The sequence below is a fragment of the Hemiscyllium ocellatum genome, chromosome 22 (assembly GCF_020745735.1).
Source record: "Hemiscyllium ocellatum isolate sHemOce1 chromosome 22, sHemOce1.pat.X.cur, whole genome shotgun sequence".
In the NCBI taxonomy this organism is placed as follows: Eukaryota; Metazoa; Chordata; class Chondrichthyes; order Orectolobiformes; family Hemiscylliidae; genus Hemiscyllium; species Hemiscyllium ocellatum.
The window spans coordinates 30,448,122-30,461,364 of record NC_083422.1 but is presented as its reverse complement, the minus strand read 5'-3'; the positions used below and the strand labels follow the sequence as shown (position 1 = coordinate 30,461,364).

The following is a 13,243-nucleotide window of genomic DNA, read 5'->3' as shown; positions in this document are numbered from 1 at the left end:
ATGGCACAGACTCAGACTGAAGGGCCAACCCTTTAGAACTGAGGAGGAATTTCTTCAGCCAGAGGGTAGTGAATCTGTGGAACTCATTGCCATAGAAGTCATTGAGTGTATTTAAGACACGGATGGATAGGTTCTGATTAGTAAATGGATCAAAGGTTACAGGTGAAATGTAGGAAATTGGGGTTGAGAAACATCAGTCATGATAAGACAGAGAAGCAGACTTGAAGGGCCAAATGGCCTAATTCTGCTCCTACGTCTCATGCTTTTATGGATTTTTGGACTTCATCACTGTCCTGCTTTTTTGAACAAATAGTGGAAGTAGCTTCCAAGTATGTGTGATGCAATGACTCAGATTCTCATAATGACCGAAAGCATCTCCAGTATGATGAAAATTCTGGATGAAGCCATGAATTCTTAGTCTTGCACCGCGCCCCCCCCCACCCCCAGATCCAGCATCTCATTTTTGACAGAATAGGACTCAGGGCAGTCAATAGTTAAGTGCCTGGTACGGAAGCAGTTAGCGATGTAAATGATCAACTGCCTACAGTGAGATCGGGTTTTGGACTCCCTGGAGTGTGGGACCCAGAATATGCAGGTTAGAACAGGTAACAAGTAGGTCTGTTCTCAGCACATCATTATTTTGGAGAGCTGCGTACACTGATAGAGAGATAAGCCCAGGACAGCTCTGGGAGTGGTAAGGCACCTTTTGAAAGTAAAGTGCAAAGTTGCTTATGTGTTGAAAATGCATATATGCATTTGTTTAATTCAGTGATAGGGTGTGGGCATTGCTGGCAATCCTTAACTGCCCTACAATAAGTGGTGTTGAGCTGCCTTCTTGAACCATTGCAGTTCTTGGAGTGTGGGGATAGCCACAGTAGTGTTCGTAGGGAATTCTAGGATATTGCCCTAATGACAGTGAAGGAACAGTGGTATAGTTTTGTCCCAGGATAATGTGTGGCTTGGAGAGTAACTTGCAGTTTGGGGTGTTCCCATGCATCTGCTGCCCATGTCCTTTTAAGTGGTAAAAGTTGCAGATTTGGGAGGTGGTATCATAGGAAACTTGGTGAGCTACTGTAGTGCATCTTGTAGATAATACAGAGTGCTGCCGCTGTTTATTGATGGCAAAGGGAGAGATAGATAGGTGCCAATCAAATGGATTGCTTGGTCCTGGATTATATTGAACTTCTTGAATGTTGTTGGTGCTAGAATCATCCCGACAAATGCAATGTTTTCCTTAACAATCTTGACCTGGGCCTTGTAGATGCTGGACAGGCATCAGAAATATAGATGGTGAGTTACTGGCCATAGAATTCCCAGCCTCTGGCCTAATCTTGTAGCTGTAATATTTATATGGCTGGTCCAGTTCAGTTTTTGGTGCATGGTAACCCTATTATAGGGGATTTAGTGATGGTTATGCCATTGAATGTCAAGGTGCGATGGCTAGATTCTCTGTTTTTGGAGATGGCCATTGCCTGGCACTTGTGTGGTATGAATGCTACTGGCCAGTTATCAGCCCAAACCTGAGTGGGCCCCATGATTTGTGGCTAATGAATACAGATGGCTTCAGTATCTGAAGAATCGTGAATAATGCTGAATACTGTACAATCATGAGCGAACATACTCACCTCTGGCCTTGTGATGAAGAAGCTGATGATGCTGACCCTAGGAGAGACTTAAGGAACTCCTCGAGCAGAAGTGACTACCAACAACCAGAACTATCTTCCTTTGAGCTGAGTATGACTTCAAACAATAGAAGGTTTTTTTTCCCTTGACTCGCATTGATCCTTGTTTTGCTGCACTCCTTGATTTTATACTTGGTCAACTGCTGCCTTCATGGCAAAGCAGTCACTCACCTCATTTTTGGGGTTCAACCCAAGCCCATTTTTGGACAATGGCTGTAATGAGGTCAGGAGCTGAATGACCCTGGCAGAATGAAAACTGAGTGTCAATGAACAGGATATTGGGAAGTAAATCTTGCTTGAGAGAACTGTTGATGACACCTTCCATCACTTTGCTGATGATGAAGAGTAGACAGGTGAGGTGGTAATTGATTGAGTTGAAGTTTTCTTATTTTTGAGTATAGGAATTACTTGGATTATTGTTGGCTAGATGCCTGTGTATCACCTGTACTGAAACAGCTTGCCTATAAGGACATGACTAGTTTGGGAGTACAGCATTTCATTACTTTTATTGGAATGCAGTAATAATGAAATCTTGTGCTCCAGAACTGGAATGTAATAAGGTCCATAACATTTGGAGAGTCCTGTATTCTTGATGTCATGTGGATTGAATAAAATTGATTGAAAACTGGTATCTGTGATACTGGGAGCATCAATAGAAGGCAAGGTTGGAACATCTGGTCTGAATTTCTGCCTGAAGATGAATGCAAATGCTTCAGTCTTATCTTTTGCACCAATTCAGTGGTCTTCCCCATCATTGTAGTCTCCACTTCCTGTTTCTTGTATACTTATCCACCACTATTTATGACTGCATATGGTCAGGAATACAGGACACAGATCTTAATTTTAGGTTGTGGGATCACTTAGCCCTGTCTATTGGTACTTTCTTTTCTGCAAACATGTCATGATGGCACAGCTGGAATTATTGTATGGGTGTGCTCTAGATGTTTCATTATCACTCCACATCACTCTGAAATTGGGTAAAATGAGATAAAGGATTAAAAATAGGCCATTCGAGTCTGCTCTGCCATTCGATCGTGGATGATGAGTGCATATTCAAACAATACCAGTCTTATTGGTTCTCTCTCCTCCCCTTTATAACAAAATAAAATCTGTTCAGTAACCCAGATGGGAACAGGGAAAAACAGGTGATTCACGCCAGTATCTGTGGACTGAACAGTCAAGAGATGAGGGTTGTTTCTTCCTGAAAACTAAGAGATGAACTAAGAGATAATAATGAAATATGGAAAGCAGGAAAGAAAGGAAAAGAACAAGCAAGCACAGAAAGGAAATACCAATTGAATGAATTTTAAATTTAACAAATGATTTAAGGAATGTAAATAAATTTTAAATTAATTAGTGAAGCAATAAGGTTTGAAGAGCTAAGACTTTGGGAAAGGTTGGAAACACAGGAGAAAGATCTGTGAGGTTTTACACTGAGACTAAAGATGCACTTACTGAGGTGGTTTCTCTATCTTTGTCTGTCTTTTCCTTCTTGTTTTCTATTGCATTTAACATGTTTCTCTCTAATTTTTAAGCCCTGAAGATGGATGCGAGTTTGAAACATTAGCTGTCTTTTCTCCATTGATTTGCTGTGCATTCCCTGTTTTTGCTCTACATATCTAGGTGCTTATATTGCCTTGCTTTGTTTTGAATATTGGTTAGACTTTGGGCACTATGTTTGACTGAAACTGAGGTTTCAAATTTGCAAACAATCTACGCATTTTGAGTTTTTTAATAATAATGAATGCTAATGACATTGTCAAGAGATTGCCTTGCAGCAGAAGCAGAACAGAAGGTCAAGGAATATAGAAAAAAATGACTCTGCACCCATCAATGTTAACTCATCTCCTTCAATCTGTTAAACTCATTTACTGTTCAAAGTCAGTTCCCTCAACCACACCATAACACACTTGAAATTACAAAGTGCAATTATATAACTACTTTCTTTTCTTCTCAAATTATTAGGGAAAATGATTGGTTTAACTCAATGTGCTAGGTTTTAGTCATTATGGGTGAAGAGTTGTTCCACTCACCAATCAAAAAGATATTGGAAGTAAATTTTCTTCTTCATTGTTTAGGTAGAGATATGACAAAGCAAATTTCCAAGCATCTTATGTATCTCTTGAGCCCCCTTTTATTTAAAACAATGGAATAGTCATCTCATGGATTTACAGTAGATAGACAATCTATTTAGAAGGATCACTACTCAAGCAGTGGAAAACAAAAGTTACGCTATTGCAAACATGTTCTTTCTCACTATAATGCTTAGCCACACATAGCAATGAGAAAAATTAATTTTTGCAATGTGTTTTTTGAAAATCTTTAAAGTTTTCCCTTTCCTTGCATCCTGTCTGCTTAACTGCCTCATCCTGACATCAAAATTAAACAAACTTACCTTCTTGACTCAGGTCCCCTATATTTTGTCCTTAAAATGGTGGGTCTACTGAGACAGTTAAGCTGTCAGCTCTCTGATTGCACCAGAGGCTCTACAAGGTGGGTTTCCATCTTCAAACAAATGGTAGTCTCTTAATTAGATGCCTCTGGTAAAATGCTGCTTTGATTCTGACACCTTGTGATAATGGGAATTGGATCCCACATTCACACACAACAGCTGGACATCTAAACTCATGACAGAATTCAGCTCAATATTTCAGGTTGATGATCATTTGACAGTTCTGACCTGAAATACTTGCTCTATTTCTGTCTGAAATTATGAAGACTGAAGAACTATTTGTTTTCACAGAAGTTGTTCTTCAGTAAAGAGTTTCATGAGGCTGTCACCAAAGAGTATGCACTTTTTTTTTCCTTAGCATCCAGTGTGGCATAACACCTTGTCAAAGTTGACTGTAAGAGCATCACATGTTGGAAGGCCTTCAAATAGTTGCTGATACAACAATTTACTGAATAACATGAAAAATCAAGATAAAAAACACAAGCAAAAAAAGTTGCATTTGCCTGGGAATATTCAGAAGTTGCTTGCCTTTCAAGCACCAACAAAATTTACAATCAATGAATGATGACTAACATCAACTGGAAGGGGACACCAATAAAGATTGAGAGTGTGGCGTTGGAAAAGCAGAGCAGGTCAGGCAACATCCGGGGAGCAAGAGAATCAACGTTTTGGGCATAAGCCTGATGAACGGCTTATTCACGAAACATCGATTCTCCTGCTCCTCGGATGCTGCCTGACCTGTTGTGCTTTTCAAGCACCACACTCTCAACTCTGATCTCCATCATCTGCAGTCCTCATTTTCTCCTAGGGGACGTCAATCAAGTCCAGTCTGCTTGTTGTGTCTGACTCTGCGCTGCTCTACCATGCAGAAGGTAATATTTCTCCTGCTCAACATCTCCATCTTCCTCCTTGGAAGATGACTGCCACTCTACTAGCTTTTCAGCATCATCACATCCACTCTGCTTCCTCCAATAGGATGCTGGGATTATGTGACACATCTGTACTTCAAAGTACCCCAAGCTCCAGACAAAGTAAACCATTATAACTTCATCTTCAGAAGGCCTATCATTTGCTCCAGGATGGCCTTGCTAAAGAATGGGCTGCATCTTGTCAATACTTTGTATCAGTCAGGGAGTCAGTAATGGAGATATCATCCATGTTCAGAGATAGTAGCTTTTGCTTCTTATTAACTATCCGTGTAAGGCAGCCAGCCCTTGAAATGAAGCAGGAACCTGAGAGTTTTCAAAAATTATGTTACATTCTGGGGTACCTGGTGCAGACTTCTAGGATGTAGTACCAATGATCACAGATGGCTTGTATATTGGTGGAATAGAATTTCTTTCTATTGACCATGTCTGCCATACTTTGAGATGGTGTTCTTACTGCAATGTGCATACATACAGCAGCCTGGTCCATGTGAGAAGCCAGAGATGTTGGCAAAGCCTATTTCCTGGCCCATAGCACTGATCTCATTCTGGGGAAAAAAGACGGAGCAGTGTGATCTGGCACAAATTACTCCCATTATGGCCTTGAAACTTTTGTGGATTGAGCACGGAGAGACCTCAGAAAGGAACCAATCGCCTTGATGGCCGCTGCGTTAGAATGGCCACCCACCATTCAGAGAGGCTCACTCCAACAAATGACACAGTTCTGATGGTGCCCCAGGATATCCTCAGCCTGTGGTAAAACTGCATCTTCCTCATCTGGGCGAAATGATATAGAGGACAATACACTTTGTCCTCCTGTTATCTTCTCTTTATTGAGAGGGACTATCAGCATAAATTTCCTTATGTAGACCACTGGAGGTTGCTCCTGGTCCTGAGCTTACTGGCTCATCTTTTGCTTCTCAATTTCTCAGTGTCTTTGTTGCATCACGGCCTCAGTTATGATAATGTGTACTGTGGCTGGATCCATTGGTCACGGCTCCAATGAGCCGGTGTGGGGAATATCAGAAACAGAATAGCTTCTTAGTAATGTGAGCCATCAGCATTCACATCACACAGGTGACAGTTTATGCAGTCTTCCATACAATGGAACCTGGAGCAATCTGTCAGAGGGAAATAGAATACCCCTTCATGGAATTTAACATAGTGGACCTTATTCTGATATATGTAACATCATCCACAGTAACAAACCCAATATGAGCTTTAAATGTAGTAGATTTACGAAAACCTGACCCCCACCCTCAATATCACCCAAGAAATGCAGCATTGGATATAAAAGTATGTTAGTGAATACTTGCAGTTCAAGTATGTCACCATACTTGCAGTTCAACAGTAAAGCAGCTCTGCGTCCTTCTGCAGCCTGTGGATTGTTTCTATGGAATATGGCCAGCAGGTGACATTTTAAAGGTCATCAGTGATTATTTGTGCATCATAGAGATGACTACCTTCCATCTACAATGACCGTAGACAGGTCATAATTGCTTTAGATCAGGCTTTATATTCCACACACTGCAGGATTCGATGATGTCAGCTGTGCTGTGAAAGTGCTGTATGAATGATCTTGCCCCATGAAGGGTCATGTACAATTCACAAGTAGAGCCTATGTGCTCAGACAGATGAAACCAGTTGCTCCATCCCCTCCAAATGTGGTGTAATCCATTTTTATTTCCACTGAACCTTTGGGATTCAGATGACGATGGAAGGTAACACAGGTCTATGCTTGGCAGAGTGAGTTACAGGCTTAGCCTGCTAACCAAAGGGCTCCTCCCAAACTTATATATTCTGTTTTTCCTTGCACTCTTGTCAATGCCATGTGCTATATGTTCCCACACATTCACAGCCAAGTCTTTTATTTAAGCCATCATTGCCCAACATTGCCCTTGAGCCCTGGGCCAACAGCTCAGCAATGTTACTCTGCACCCATTACAGCTAGTATCCTTGTGACCATTGATGAAATTCCCTTTGCACAGTTCTCCATATTCTCCAAAACACCATTGTTTCCCATCCTTATGTGTTGAGTTGCACCTGTCACAATTCATTTTCCCTCTGCATCCCTCTACATCCTCAAAATTGACTCCCTCAACTTCCTGGTACAGCTGTGACTCCTGATAATCTGCTTTGGTTTTCACCAATCAGAGCTCAGGACTGACTGTGGCACCATGACCCTTCACCCATTTGGAAATACAACCCTGACAAATGAGTTACCAGACCCTTGGCTGATCACTGTGCAGCCCCCTGACTGAGTTACCATGAGTAGTTACACTAACTGCCCTGGACCTGTAGGACTGACTGTGGCCCAGTCCCTTGACTCTACTGATAAGGAACCCCTGATCTTGACTGCTCTGACTATAGTTGACACACTGGTCTGAGATTGCATGTGACCCTTAACAGACTATGGTGCAACCCCTAATTGATGACAGTCCCTGTTGACTTGAGCAAGGACCACTCTTCTTCACTTTGAGACATGCTCATGGGACATGTGTTTACCATGTAAACTGTTGGCAAATGGTGCAGCTGTGGCATTGACTTAACACAAGGACATCCAGCAATACATCCAGCCCCTTGACAGATCACTGCTGATATCCATGACAAGCTGTCTCACTTTATGTCTGTGCTGAAAGGCAAGGCAAGAAAGAACCAACATGAGAGAAATTGCAAGGTGGAGGTGGGGAGTGAGTGCGTGTGCGTGTGCGTGTGTGTGTGTATTACTGTAAATGAATCAGTGTGCTCCAAAATGAAATGTAAAAGTTGACAGTTGTATTCTAAGTGAATTTGCCATGAGTCCTGATGATGTGATGATGATGATGTGCTGGTGTGCATCCGATGCCAACCTCCATGGACAGGGTGTGCAGGTGGTCACTGTCAATACAGAGTGCCCTGAGATCACGAGGAGTCCTGTCCAAGCTAGATGCTCAGAGAAGCAAGTGGTAAGCTGGAACTGGCAGGTACCTGCAACGAGTTTCATGTCAGGAACTGTCACCATCTAGTTTCTCTCCACCATGTGGGAGGATAACAAACTGGATATAAACGAGGAGTGAGTAGGTAATGATGAGATGTTAATGCATGCAAATAGATCTATTGCCACTCTGACTAGCAAAATTCTCATCTCACTGTTCAAAACTTGGATGAAAAATGGGATTTTTTTTCCCCATTGAGAATCTCATTTTTCTGATCTTGTCATATTTTCCCGAATGACTCGTTGTTCAGGGGTTGGGAAAAATCAGCCCATTTTGTGCATCCTGACAATAATCTTAGTTAAGCAAGGCATGTATTCATTATTAGAATGCAATCTTTATCACAGTTGGCTGAATAACTGGGGAGTCATGCCTACTAAGTTGAAAGCCCCTTTCCCTAACTTACAGACATAGCTTGGAGTTGTCAGCAGATTCTGTATAAATCCAACATGAGGCAAACTCACATTCCCAAGTACCATGCTCGTGCAGAAGATCTGAACAATCACTTCTAGTTCTTGTCACTGTAAGAGAGATGCAACACGCCTAATCTCAATTTCCTGTTTTAAACAAGCTTGCTACAGAGGGAAATATATGCAGGGCTCAATTGCCACTGAGATACACTCTACTGGCTATTCAGATCATAACTGTGACCTCGCTGCAGGTGGATGCAGTATATTGCTGGAAGCATAAATACAAGTGCATAAGAAAACTCAGGGAAGCACACTCTTCTCACTGTTGTGCTTTGTCCTAAAAAGTTTCTAATTATTTTGTTCTAACATTTCGATCCAACTTCTACATGTTGGACTACTCAACTTATGGTTTCCTTTTAGAATGTCAGAAACTAATATGATGGGAAACAGATTACTTTGGGAAACTATAAAACATGATTCAATCTTTAGCAGGTTGGTAATGTAAAACAAGCTATTGTCATGCAATAGATCTTTTGCAGATGTTTCTTGTATCTAATGTTAGTTATGTTTCAGTGGAGCGCATTAGTCAACAAAGCAAAAGCAGCATAGACTGCTTCTGAACTGTGCACAATTGTTTCCGTTTGTTACAACGTCAGCAAATTTTAGACTGCATTTTATTGTGAGAGCTATAAAAGATATAAAAGACTTATGGACAGATTTTCACTCTCAACTTAGGAAATGTTCCAAGTTGGCACACTCGCTTTGGTTTTAAAGAGCCCCATTAGGCCCAATGTTCCCTTCGGGGAGACACAGGGACAAGAATAAATCTGGCCCGTCAACCCTAAAGTAAGATTCTAGATGGTCTTGGGGATGGGTGAGTGTTGAGGTGGATTGGTTAGAAGGGCTAACCTCTTTCTCTAAGCCTATGTCCAATTATTGGAAGCCATTAGGCTCTCTTTTGCTCATATTCTAAGACCCTAATGGGCTGTCACAATCTCCATGTTGAGTCATGCCACCTATCCACTCAAATCCCCTTTCACTTCCATGCCACCTCATAACCCTTTCCCATCCAAATACCCATATGCCACTTTCGTGTCAATTTATGCCTCCTAACCAAACCCTGCTCCCTCATACTCCCAATCCATCTCCTATATTCAGGAGAAAGTGAGGACTGCAGATGTTGGAGAGTCAGAAATGAAAAGTGAGGTGCTAGAAAAGGCAGTTCAGACAGCATCGAAGGAGCAGGACAGTCGATGTTTCAGGCATATGCATCAACTCTCTTGCTCCGCAGATGCTGCCTGATCTGCTGTGCCTTTTCTAGTGCACATTTTTCAACTTCCTAGATTCAAACAATCTAATTCACCTCATATTCCTACACACTTGATAACAAGAAAAATGTCTCATTTACAACCGCATTCAAAGCTTTAAATTCCTCAAGTAGTTTGTTTCTTGCAAAAACATACCCACAACTACGACAAACCCACTTACACACTTCTATTCAGAGCTCAAATTAAAGACATCTTATCCCTCAATTTAAGCCAGCAATCAAACTGTGAACTCAGAACTTCCTACTAAAATAACGTGCTTTTGAAACTGAGTCAAACATAGAGTCATTCTGTAATAGAGATGTACAGCATGGAAAAAGACCCTTCCGTCCAACTCGTCCATGCTAACCAGGTATTCCAACCTAATCTAGTCCCATTTACCAGCACTTGGCCCATATCCCTCTAATCCCTTCCTATTAATATAGCCATCCAGATACCTTTTAAATGCTATAATTGTACCATCCTACACCACTTCCTCTGGCAGGTCATTCCATACATGCACCACCCTCTGTGTGAAAATTTGCCCCTTAGAACCCTTTTATATTTTTCCCTTCTCACCCTAAACCCATGTCCTCTATTCTGGACTCCCCCACCCCAGAGAAAAGACCTTGTATGCTTATCCTATCCACACCCCTCATGATTTTATAAACCTCTATATGGTCACCTATCAGCCTCCGATGGTCCAGGGAAAGCAGCCCCAGTCTATTCACTCTCTTCCTATAGCTCGAATCCTTCAAACATGGCAACATCTTTGTCAATCTTTTCTGAACCCTTTCAAGTTTCACAACATCCTTCCAATAGGAAGGAGACCAGAATTGTATGCAATATTCCAAATGTGGCCTTACCAATGTTCTGTACAGCCGCAACATGACCTCCCAACTCCTGTACTCAATACTCTGACCAATAAAGAAAAGCATACCAAACGCTTTCTTCACTATCCTATCTACCTGCAACTCTACTTTCAAGGAGCTATGAACCAAAGTGTCTTTGTTCAGCAACACGTCCCAGGATCTTACCATTAACTGTATAAGTCCTGCTAAGATTTGCTTTTCCAAAATGCAGCACCTCACATTTATCTAAATTAAACTCCATCTACCACTCCTCAGCCTATTGGCCCATCTGATCAAGATTCCGTTGTACTCTGAGGTAATCTTCTTCACTGCTCACTACACCTTCAATTTTGGTGTAATCTGCAAACTTACTAACTATACCTCCTGTGTTCACATCCAAATTATCTATATAAATGATGAGCAGTTGCCCCACACCGATCCTTGCAGCACACCACTGATCACAGACATCCAGTCAGAAAAGCAACCCCCCACCATCACCCTCTGTCTTCTACCTTTGAGTCAGTTTTGCATCCAAGTGGTTGGTTCTCCTTGTATTCAGTGAAATATAACATTGCTAATCAGTCTCCCATGAGGATCCTTGTCAAACGTCTTACTGAAGTCCATATAGATCACATACACCGGTCTGTCCTCATCAATCATCTTTGTTACTTCTTCAAAAACTGAATCAAGTTCATGAGACATGATTTCCCACGTACAAAGCCATGCTCACTATCTCTAATCAGTCCTTGCATTTCCAAATACACGTAAATCCTGTCTCTCAGGATTCCCTCCAACAATTTTTCCACAACCGATATCAGGCTCACTGGTCTATAGTTCACTGGCTTTTCCTTACCACCTTTCTTAAATAGTGGCACCACATTAGCCAACCTCCAGTCTTGTGCCACCTCAACTGTGACTGTCAATGATACAAATATCTTAGCAAAGGGCCCAACAATCACTTCTCTAGCTTCCACAGAGATCTCGGGTACACCTAATCAGATCCTGGGGATTTGTCCACTTTTATGCTTTCCAAGACATCCAGCACTTTCTCCTCTGTAATATTTTTCAAGATGTCACCATCTATTTCCCCACATGCCATATCTTCCATGTCCTTCTCCACAATAAACACTAATGCAAAATACTCATCATTAATTCCTTGTGAAATTATTAACAAAGATTCTAATTGAAAATGCATAATCAGAAGATTTTCTAAGCTCTCACTGACGGCTTCAGCTTGTTTCATGTTTAAAAATAGGGATTTGAAATTCTCAAAATCATGGTGCTTAAATGAACATTATTCACCTGACAAATGAGTACATTTATGTTAAAAATTCCTGACTCTCACGTTGTGGGTGAAGGCACAGATGAGGGGAACATGTCAGGGCCCAGTAGCTGAGTTATCAACTAGAGCGGGAGACTGTGTGCTAGGGGTCAGAGTGCGGAGCCACTGTGTTTGGTTTGGCCAGCTGTGCTCAAGTCAAGGTGTTGGTCCATTGTGCTTGGGTCAGGGAATGGGGCACACTGTGTTTGAGGCAGGGGTGAGGGCCAGTGTGCTTGTGTTGGGGCAGGAGACACTGTTCTGTGGTTGGGGGTAGGGGTCACTGTGCTCAGACCAGGAGTGGGAGTTGATATTCTTTGGTCAGGACCAGGTGATAACAGGGCCAGGGGCCCATGCCTGAGCAGCACTGGGATCCCTGATAAATCTCTCTCATATTGGGTTAAGACCTTGGGACCATCAAACTGGACAGTGAGTCTGAGTTTAGGTCTTCCTCCTTTGTGATTCATACCCTGTCCCCTTTCCCCTGCTGTCAGAAATGGTAGAGGGACTCCACCCAGAGACTGGTGCCCAGAGACCAACTCAATGGCTCTAAATCTTACTTCAGGTGCACGGATCAAAAACATAAAGCTCGTAACACGGGCACCAAATAAAAGTTCTATTACTATGTACATGAATTGCAGGTTTCCTCCAGAGCAATTGTATTAAAGAACCTGGCTTGGCAGCTCCGGTTATAATAAGTACAACGTTGTCACATTTAAGGGCATTTTATATATAAAAAACTTCAGGTCCTTTTCAACTAGTTGTAACTACAAACACTAATCACATTCTGAAATCAGACTGATATTCTCAGTGAAAGATAAAACCATATGAAATAAAAGGCATAATAAGAAACAAGCTTTTTAAAGACAAAATCTTAAATGTTGGGATGAATGGCCTCATTAATTCCCAGTTCAATAAATTCCAATTTTCATCTGCATGGTTTTGGTGAGGCATAACATGATAATCAGGCAGTGCTGTTCACAGGGAGTGAAAATCAGGAGTTCAGCCTCTTAAAATATCTTGGAGTCGGTCAATTTCCTGCTCTTTTGTTCTCCGTCTATCTGTGAAGTAAGCTTAGGGGCACAGATTTTTATTTCAGGAAATGGTGCAAATCAATGTGAATAATGATCAATTTGGCACATTCACCCAGAGCAGAATGACCCTATTTCTGTATAGGCATTGCAAATGAAAAGGGTTGGATTCATACCTGAGACCAGAACAAGTGCTGAGGCTGACAATAGATTGAGAATATCCTTGCACGTGACCGTGGTAGTAGCAGTGACCCTTAAAAGAAAATATTGCAAAGCATGAACTATATTTCTTCTCTT

The 13,243-nt window shown here is 41.7% G+C and overlaps 1 protein-coding gene across 6 annotated transcripts in view; it reads right to left on the bottom strand.

Annotated features, from left to right (window-relative positions):
- The window catches only part of LOC132826253 (disintegrin and metalloproteinase domain-containing protein 12-like), a 350,675-nt gene that overhangs the window by 119,892 nt on the left and 217,540 nt on the right, over positions 1–13,243 (bottom strand). For 5 of the 6 annotated variants that reach the window (XM_060841979.1, XM_060841976.1, XM_060841975.1 and 2 more), the window contains one exon: positions 13,123–13,199. The exons of the other annotated variant lie outside the window; for it this stretch is intronic. In XM_060841979.1, the coding sequence (XP_060697962.1) occupies positions 13,123–13,199 (77 nt within the window). The remainder of the gene's footprint in view (positions 1–13,122; positions 13,200–13,243) is intronic. 6 annotated transcript variants of the gene reach the window in all.